The 10,851-nt window shown below is 39.5% G+C and overlaps 1 protein-coding gene across 1 annotated transcript in view; it reads right to left on the bottom strand.

The window, feature by feature from the left end:
• The window catches only part of LOC123991513 (transcription factor AP-2-delta-like), an 18,678-nt gene extending 9,040 nt beyond the window's left edge, over positions 1 to 9,638 (bottom strand). Inside the window, exons 1-3 of the mRNA XM_046293123.1 lie at positions 9,490 to 9,638; positions 8,395 to 8,904; positions 2,991 to 3,051 (exon numbers count right to left, since the gene is read on the bottom strand). Of these exons, the coding sequence (XP_046149079.1) occupies positions 2,991 to 3,051; positions 8,395 to 8,904; positions 9,490 to 9,528 (610 nt within the window). The 5' untranslated portion in view covers positions 9,529 to 9,638. The remainder of the gene's footprint in view (positions 1 to 2,990; positions 3,052 to 8,394; positions 8,905 to 9,489) is intronic.
• Between the last annotated feature and the right edge of the window lie 1,213 nt (positions 9,639 to 10,851).

The following is a 10,851-nucleotide window of genomic DNA, read 5'->3' as shown; positions in this document are numbered from 1 at the left end:
TCCTGCACACCATTAACCGAAAGTGATAGCGGAGGGATTCCTGTATCAATCCTCCATAACTCTCCAAAACACAACACCAAGACAGAGTAACACACACACGCACCTGCACTGTTTATTAATCAACTAGATACAGGCTGCTCAGTCGAAAATTACACGTGTGTAAAGCTAGAGAATAACAGAAAAATAACGACGTATTTGATAGGTCACAGCAACAGATAACAGGTCAAAATACTACTACAACAGAGAGTGATAAGGTAAACATTTAATGTTTTATTTTATGTCACCTTTATTTAACCAGGTAGGCTAGTTGAGAACAAGTTCTCATTTACAACTGCGACCTGGCCAACATAAAGCAAAGCAGTACGACAAAAACAACAACACAGTATTACACATAACAAACGTACAGTCAATAACACAATAAGAAAATCTATGTAAAAATGTAGAAGAGTAGAGAGGAAGACAATAAATAGGCCATAGAGGCAAAATAATTACAATTTAGCATTAATCCTGGAGTGATAGATGTAGAGATGATGAAATACTGAAAAATATTATTACCGCAACAGATAACAGGTAAAATCAAACTATCACAGCAACAGATAACAGGTAAAAACATTATCACAGCAACAGATAACAGGTAAAAACATTATCACCGCAACAGATAACAGGTAAAAACATTATCACAGCAACAGATAACAGGTCAAAACATTATCACTGCAACAGATAACAGGTCAAATCAAACTATCACAGCAACAGATAACAGGTCAAAACATTATCACAACAACAGATAACAGGTTAAAACATTATCACCGCAACAGATAACAGGTCAAAACATTATCACAGCAACAGATAACAGGTCAAAATCAAACTATCACCGCAACAGATAACAGGTCAAAATTCCAGGAAAGCAGTTCGCTCTTTGTTCTCCTTACCAAGCTCGAGCTAAAATGTTGTTTTTTATCTTATTTTCATTTTTTAAATTTATATTAATTTTACCACGCTGAACATCTGGAAAAGTCTTGTGTCAACAGCTTAGTGGATTAAAATCAGCAGAAACAGTATTTCAGAGTTCAAATGATCTCTTTCTATATCATTAGGCTATATTTCATTATACAGTTAATTTCCAATTTATCAACGATAACAAATAATAAAAACAGTAATAAGTCTTTACTAATGATATCAAAACATCGTTCAGTTATTTTTGTGAAGGCCAACACAATGAAATTATCAAAACATCATTTGGTTATTACTGTGAAGGCCAACACTATGAAATAATCAAACTCCATTTGCACACACTGTTAATAGATTTTTCTATTGTGTTATTGACTGTACTTTTGCTTATTCCATGTGTAACTCTGTGTTGTTTTTTGTCAAACTGCTTTGCTTTATCTTGGCCAGGTCGCAGTTGTAAATGAGAACTTGTTCTCAACTGGCCTACCTGGTTAAATAAAGGTGAAATTAAAGAAATAAAGAAGAAATAAAAACATCCTTCAGTTATTACTGTGAAGGATAACACTGTTAAATGATTATTAGCTGTTCTTGCTGAAGTGAAAGCACAACTCTAGATGAATTATAAATCCATGTATTCTGCCCGCTCTAGAGCGTAAACTATTTAAAAACGTTTATCTACTATAAGTATGTACTGTATATTTTGCATAAAATAATTTACCAACAGTAACTCTTGAACCGTTCAAGCTAGAGACACCAAACCAATTTTCACATGTTCAGGCTACCTTAAATTCACTTTGATAAAATATAAACAGAGGCAATTGGCATAAATTAGTATTACATTTCATGGATAAAATGCCAAAACTATGGTTTTAGACATTTTAAATGTATTTACAGAATAAATTAGGGTTAAGTTCTTTGTTCAAGGGCACATCAAAATATGATTCACCTAGTCAGCTCGGGATTCAAACCAGCGACGTATTGGTTATTGGCCCAACACTCTTAACCACTAGGCTACCTGCCATCCCATAAACACTTTAAAACAAGCTATCAAGCAAACCACCTTTTTTCAGTTTTTTTTATTAGTTATGTTATTACTCCTTTTACTGTTATTATTAAAGCTGTAATTATTACTATCAAGCAACTATAACTGTTATTATTGCTGTCATTATAACAATTACTATAACTGTTATTGTTATTATTAATATTATTGTTTATTGTTGTTGTTATTAGGCAATATGATTTTTATTTCTTCTTTTCATTGTTACTTTTCATAATAGAGTTGGTTTGAGAATGACTGATCAGAGGATTATACACACTCTATTCTACAGCGGAAGTTGCACTGATCAGAGGATTATGCACACTCTATTCTACAGCGGAAGTTGCACTGATCAGAGGATTATGCACACTCTATTCTACAGCGGAAGTTGCACTGATCAGAGGATTATGCACACTCTATTCTACAGCGGAAGTTGCACTGATCAGAGGATTATGCACACTCTATTCTACAGCGGAAGTTGCACTGATCAGAGGATTATGCACACTCTATTCTACAACGGAAGTTGCACTGATCAGAGGATTATGCACACTCTATTCTACAACGGAAGTTGCACTGATCAGAGGATTATGCACACTCTATTCTACAACGGAAGTTGCACTGATCAGAGGATTATGCACACTCTATTCTACAACGGAAGTTGCACTGATCAGAGGATTATGCACACTCTATTCTACAACGGAAGTTGCACTGAAAGCGTGAAGGAAATCCGACATTGCAGCTTCAGGCAGTAGAATTGTCTGGTTTGAAGTGAAAGTGCCTGCATGCATGACAGGACATTTCACGTACTAATTTAACAACTTTAAATACAATCTGACAGAAAATGGAAAATAGCACCGTGGTGTGTCATAATATTGGCTAATTCAACAACAATATCATTTTCACTTGATTTAGATTCCGTCTTGTCTGTTCGATTCTTCAGTTTACCAGACAGAGAAGGAGATGGGTATTCATGTGTGTCTAAAATGTGTGTTGTAAGGTGCCTTACCTCTTCGGATGACGCCACCTTGGCCATTGAGCATGAGCCCGCACTGCGCCTCGACGGAGCCCTGAAACGGTGTCACATTATTATTAATAACAACAACAGCAATAGTAATAATAATAATTGTATGAATAATAACAATAAAGAATGTAGCAGCAAGTAGCCTAGTGATTAGAGCGTTGGCCCAGTAACTGGAAGGCTGCAAGATCGAATCCCCGAGCTGACAAGATAAACATCTGTCGTTCTACCCCTGAACAAGGCAGTTAACCCACTGTTCTTTTAAAATAGAGCCCGTGTTCCTCAGTCATTCTGATACCAGGCTCTGCACGCGGGCATTTTTAACAGGTTTTACATGCTACTACATTTGTGGTTATGATCGGTAACAACAGGTAGGTGCAGATATCCACACACACGCCACCGTGGGTTGAGCGTTCTCGCCCATCCTGAAGTTGACGCACTGTGCGGAGCTGAATGTGTCTGTTTTTTAAAATTCTCATTTGTTTCTCTCTGGACCTTATTAATGCATAATTACTATTATATTTACTTAACTAGGCAAGTCAGTTAAGAACAACTTCTTATTTACAATGATGGCCTAGGAACAAGAACCCCGTTAATCCCCGGTGTGAGCCGCAAGGTGGTCGAGCACAGACACAGCCCTGATTAAAATAAAACACTCGGCTGTCTATCTCACGCCACACGGAACGGGCCGTGTAAATCTTTTTAACAAACTCTGTCTCTATAGTATATTTTTACTCCGAAGCTAAAGTGATTATAAAATCAATATACAAAACGCAAAGGTCTTGCATACATTAAGTGTCTAACAGGAGGAAGGGTTAGGGTTAGGGAGCCTGACGGGGGAAAGGTGTGGCAGCTCTTTTGTTGAGCATGAAAATCTCTTTATGTTCTCAAAGATGCTATGTCTGTTTCTGCGCGCGCTGGATCAGACCGCATCTGTTCTACTCAGGTTCACGTGCCTTTATTTTCTAAAGAAGGGCGAAGACCTATTCTAATGGCCCGTGTGTGTTCTTCTACCCTTCCTACAAACAGACCACTCACAGGTCTAATAACAATCTACATAACGAAAGTGGCAAAGATGGTGACATATTGAAATATATTAACTTTAAATTAAAACAATATTCTTATAATCAGAATCACAATATCGGTTATCCTCATCACCATCATAGCCTAAATAAGAGAATATTACAGGAAAAAAAGATGATAGGATCTAGAACACCATCCCCATTATTATAATAATTATTGTTACTGATCCTACCAGGAGACTATTTTACTATGCTATGGTACGCTATGTTATTAATATTATTAGTAAAGTAGTTATCATATACACCTATATTAATATTAATTAACTAGTTATCATATACACCTATATTAATATTATTAGTAAAGTAGTTATCATATACACCTATATTAATATTATTAGTAAAGTAGTTATCATATACACCTATATTAATATTATTAGTAAAGTAGTCATCATATACACCTATATTAATATTAATGAACTAGTTATAATATAAACCTTTATCAATATTAATAAAGTAGTTATCAGATTAATCTATCAGTCGATGTGCCCTTGACCAAGGAATTGAACCCTAATGTGCTCCAGTGGTGCTGTACTACAATGACTGACCCTGTAAAACAACACCTATCATACTACTATGACTGACCTTGTAAAACAACACCTATCATAGTACAATGACTGACCCTGTAAAACAACACCTATCATACTACTATGACTGACCCTGTAAAACAACACCTATCATAGTACTATGACTGACCCTGTAAAACAACACCTATCATACTACTATGACTGGCCCTGTAAAACAACACCTATCATAGTACTATGACTGACCCTGTAAAACAACACATATCATACTACTATGACTGGCCCTGTAAAACAACACCTATCATACTACTATGACTGGCCCTGTAAAACAACACCTATCATACTACTATGACTGACCCTGTAAAACAACACCTATCATACTACTATGACTGGCCCTGTAAAACAACACCTATCATACTACTATGACTGACCCTGTAAAACAACACCTATCATAGTACTATGACTGACCCTGTAAAACAACACCTATCATAGTACTATGACTGGCCCTGTAAAACAACACCTATCATACTACTATGACTGACCCTGTAAAACAACACCTATCATAGTACTATGACTGACCCTGTAAAACAACACCTATCATACTACTATGACTGACCCTGTAAAACAACACCTATCATAGTACTATGACTGACCCTGTAAAACAACACCTATCATAGTACTATGACTGACCCTGTAAAACAACACCTATCATAGTACAATGACTGACCCTGTAAAACAACACCTATCATACTACTATGACTGACCCTGTAAAACAACACCTATCATACTACTATGACTGACCCTGTAAAACAACACCTATCATACTACTATGACTGACCCTGTAAAACAACACCTATCATAGTACTATGACTGGCCCTGTAAAACAACACCTATCATACTACTATGACTGACCCTGTAAAACAACACCTATCATAGTACTATGACTGACCCTGTAAAACAACACCTATCATAGTACTATGACTGGCCCTGTAAAACAACACCTATCATACTACTATGACTGACCCTGTAAAACAACACCTATCATACTACTATGACTGACCCTGTAAAACAACACCTATCATAGTACTATGACTGGCCCTGTAAAACAACACCTATCATACTACTATGACTGACCCTGTAAAACAACACCTATCATAGTACTATGACTGACCCTGTAAAACAACACCTATCATACTACTATGACTGGCCCTGTAAAACAACACCTATCATACTACTATGACTGACCCTGTAAAACAACACCTATCATACTACTATGACTGACCCTGTAAAACAACACCTATCATAGTACTATGACTGACCCTGTAAAACAACACCTATCATACTACTATGACTGACCCTGTAAAACAACACCTATCATAGTACTATGACTGACCCTGTAAAACAACACCTATCATACTACTATGACTGGCCCTGTAAAACAACACCTATCATAGTACTATGACTGACCCTGTAAAACAACACATATCATACTACTATGACTGGCCCTGTAAAACAACACCTATCATACTACTATGACTGGCCCTGTAAAACAACACCTATCATACTACTATGACTGACCCTGTAAAACAACACCTATCATACTACTATGACTGGCCCTGTAAAACAACACCTATCATACTACTATGACTGACCCTGTAAAACAACACATTAAACCTATCAGGTGTTTGTGACAATAAAATCTTTGTTTTATTATTTACAAAAACAAATATAATTAATAATATACATATAAACTTAAATATTACGAATCAAGTAGTTAATAAAAACATATTATTAATCAAGTAGTTATCACATAAACCTATATTAATAGTATTGATCAATTAGTTATAATTTAAACCTATATTAATATTACTTACAAGTAAAGTTGTTCTACAATAGCTCTATATTAATATGATTAATTGAGTAAATATATATTATCCTACCAGTTGAAATACTTCTGGTATCCTAACAGTTTGGTTGTTCAGTTTAAAAAGGAATATTGTAATAAAGGAATGATTTTTCTGTCCCGTGTAGCGTGTTTAACCGGAGCCGCAGCTCAGATGTTGCTGCATAAAGAACCGGTTGATTGACATTAAGTCGGTAATTGGATAAACTACGGTGCTTTACGGCGCTCCCGCGACCCATTGTGCCGCGAACCCGGATCCCTTAATCCGCCTTTCAGAGGAGAGAGACACAGCGGCTTCACACCGCCTCACCAGCCGGGCACACACACACACACACACACACACACACACACACACACACACACACACACACACACACACACACACACACACACACACACACACACACACACACACACACACACACACACACACACACACACACACACACACACACACACACACACACACACACACACACACACACACACACACACACACACACACACACACACACACACACTATTTCTTTACATCTAAAAGAATAGTTAAAATATATGTCACGTGCATATGGGGTAAAGTAGAGGGTGGACTGCATAATGGAAGTGGATTTCTTCAGATTAACCGTTTAAATGCAGCATTTATTCTATTTCCTTTTGTTCTAGATTACTTCATCTTCATTTGACCCATTTTGATTCAATTTCTCTCCATCGAGTATAATATTAGCCTAATGTAGGTATCGACTGTCATACATGGAATGTTCTGTTTCTATTTTGACTGAACCCTCCTCCTGCTGCTTTTCAAAAGGACTGCAACGCGTGAGAGGGAACAGAGCTGGGCTAGTGTCTGTGTCTGGAAAGGGCGGAGACGGACTCTGACCATAGAGATAGATAGAGGACTCATCTTTGTATCTGTGCCATTATAGCGTATGTGACAGCACGGGCGTCATTGAGACTACATCAATTTTAAAGTAGTACATTTTGTTCTAATTCATTGTCTGATTGTTCCCAACTCATAGGAATCAAGACCCAGTTGACAACTTTAAAATGGTGGAACGCCTCAATGGCAATGTTCATTCTTAAACGGGTTATATACATGGTGAGTACTCTGTCTGTCTGTCTGTCTGTCTGTCTGTCTGTCTGTCTGTCTGTCTGTCTGTCTGTCTGTCTGTCTGTCTGTCTGTCTGTCTGTCTGTCTGTCTGTCTGTCTGTCTGTCTGTCTGTCTGTCTGTCTGTCTGTCTGTCTGTCTGTCTGTCTGTCTGTCTGTCTGTCTGTCTGTCTGTCTGTCTGTCTGTCTGTCTGTCTCTGTCTCTGTCTCTGTCTCTGTCTCTGTCTCTGTCTCTCTCAGTTAGGGCCTGAAAATGACTTTGTTGTTCATTATAGCCAGTGTGGCTATTGGATAAAAAATGTCAGCAGCTGTGTTTAGACTTGGTGTTTGATCAGGATTACAAAAGTGGGGGAGAGGAGAAGAGTGGAGAGGAAGGAAGAGGAGAGGAGGGGAGAGGAGTAAAAAGACGGGAGAGGTGTGGAGAGGAGGGGAGAGGAGCAGGGAGTACGGGAGAGGAGAAGATAGGAAGGGCGATGTGAAGAGGGGAGGGAAGAGGAGTGGAGAGGAGGTGAGAAGAGGGGAGAGGAGAGGAGAGAAGGGGAGAGGAGCAGGGAGTAGGGGAGAGGAGCAGGGAGTAGGGGAGAGGAAAAGATAGGAGGGGAGCAGAAAGGAGTGGAGAGAGGAGGTGAGAAGAGGTGAGAAGTAGGGGAGAGGAGAAGATGGGAGGGGAGGGGTGGAGGGGGAGGGTGAGGGGAGGCGAGAGGAGCAGAAAGGAGTGGAGAGGAGCGAAAAGGAGAGGAGAGGAGCAGAGAAGAGAAGACAAGAGAGGAGAGGAGGTACCTGCAGGTCATCCGCCCCAGGGGTTGGGAGCCCCAGACCTGCTGCAGGCAGCAGCCTCTGGTCGTGGTGCATGCTATACTGTCCGCCGTGTGACGTCATCAAAGACAGGTCATGTCGCCGGTAAGCGTCCAGGCAGCCCAACTCGCGCCTCTGCTGATCATCCAGGCACGAGGACTTGAGTGCACGGGCACTGTGCAGGTTGATGAAGTCTGCATCTCCATGTGTTGCATGGTGAATCTGCTGGTAGTACTGCCCGGAGTGGAGAGAGTTGAGGCCATATGCTTCTGGGCCCACGGCTGGGTGGGAGTGCTGGAAGTCATAGTGGAAAGACTGGTGGTGCAGGGGGGTGTACTGGTGGTTGGTGGAGAAGTAGGGCGAGGCGAACTCTGTGGCCGCCGGGGGGTAGGCTGTGAGCGGCGAGGACGAGCTGTAGGCCACAGAAGAGTTGGCGACGCTCTCGAGGCAACCGAGTTGCATTAGACGATAACTGTTGGACCCGTCATGACGTATCTGAGAGGAAGAAAGGAAAGGAAAATCTCAGCAGTGTCATTTAATTTACAATCTCTTTAACCGCCAGCTGTCTCCCAAACATGTTCTCACACACGTTGACACAACTGAAACACACAAGACGCTTAGAAAAAAATACATGAATATGTCATTCCACGAGTCCATGGTGTTTGTATGTGCATGTTGTTCACGGTTCTGTCATGCTGGGTTCATCGTTTTAGAGCTCATGTTGCTCTATTTTTATTTGTATATTATTACTATCGAACTGCGGTCTCAGCTTTGCGAGCCGGGTGGCAGGTGAGTAGGATGAGCCACCATAATGTTCTAATCACTTCTGTTACCGGTTTTACACACAGGAGGCTCATCTGCCTCTCTCTCTCCACACTAAAACAACCCCCATTACACCAAGACAGTCCTATCCCCGGTCCCACGATATATGAAGCCGTTTTCTGGAGACCCATTCACAATGATTTGTACTCTAAATCTGCATGTAGTCTCACAAACAGTTGTGATTAATATAACTGATAGAGAATATTCCTTAATGTTATTTATAATGAAGAATGAAGAAGAGTGATAGTAAATAAATACCTCGGAATCATGAACCAGGCCGGGAAATGTGGCTGACATGTTCTTGCTCCGGTAACCCGCTTGATCAAATAAATGATTTCCGTTAAAATCCCCAAAACGAAAGAAATGTAAAAAAGTCCCTGCGTAGAGCCGCAGATAGCTGGTGAAACCGGAGCGTTTCCCCTCTACCAGTCACACCGGCTGGCGCGCCGATTTTGTACTTGCAGGGTATTTCTGTTGTGATGTCGTCGGTGGTCCCCTGATAATATAGTTAGAAAATTAAGCATCAGCACTGAGGAATGGATGGAGGACAATAGAAGAGCTGCTTCCATCCCAGGAGACAAGGAATAAATATTGTATCTTCCCTAATAAGGAACCGACACTCTTTCATCAATTTTTGTGGACATTTTCTCGTTTGTATTTGCTTTCTTCGTTTCACCCACATGGCTTAAACCTAGGCTATTACAACAGGAATTGGATGTTCAACATAAATGTAAGTTGCTTTGAAATCATCCCCTGGTTTATATATTGATTATTACTTAAAATCTATTTTCGTTTAAACTAAATATGTTTAATGTTTTTTTTTCAAACATATCACTCCATTGCCGTGCACGTCGCCGAACCTTTATTAAACCAATTATTATAACTACTACTATTAGCATATTACGAGCCCATTACTAGTACTATTATTATTGATGTTTTATTGTTATTGTTATCCTTATTATTGGTGTTTAATTATTGCCATTATTGTGTCTATTTACAGACATTTTATTGTTGTTATTATTATGCTACCCTCATTGTTTTTAAATCTAATAGACTCGATATTAAACAGTAAAAATATGCTCCAGTTGTATTTGGAAATAACGAAGATATTATGTTTTGATCGGAATCATAAATATTGAATGCGTCCACTACCTGGGAAGAAGATCATTTCGTGGAGATTAATAACGAGAACAATCAGGAGATAATTTCTGCTAACAGCTCTGGATTTCTCTGATGAATAAACCTCGTTCCTTTTCTCTTATGTCGCTAATGGAACATGGACATTTATAACGTACATTTATAGGCTAACAAAATGGTATTTCACAGTGAATTGTTAAGGCTTTGTGATATCACCAGAGTAAGTTTGTGTGTGTATGTGTGTTTCTGGTCTGCGCTCGGGCGGAAGGGTGATAGGGCTTCAGCTCATGAGAGAAACGGAGACACCGACTCATCTCTTTTCTTTTTCGGCTTGTAGAGCCTCTTCAACCGGGACTCAAGCGCTGTGTAGAAGTGTCAACGTTGTGTTGCCCTCAAGCAGGTCGAAACAATACTCTGACGCCATTGAGTGAGTGGCGGGCGCATGAATGGAGGTCAGCTTATTATACCGTTTAATATTCGGTT

This window comes from Oncorhynchus gorbuscha, linkage group LG12 (assembly GCF_021184085.1).
Source record: "Oncorhynchus gorbuscha isolate QuinsamMale2020 ecotype Even-year linkage group LG12, OgorEven_v1.0, whole genome shotgun sequence".
NCBI lineage: Eukaryota > Metazoa > Chordata > Actinopteri > Salmoniformes > Salmonidae > Oncorhynchus > Oncorhynchus gorbuscha.
Note: the sequence above shows the minus strand (reverse complement) of the source record. Positions and strands in the feature narration are given on the sequence as shown.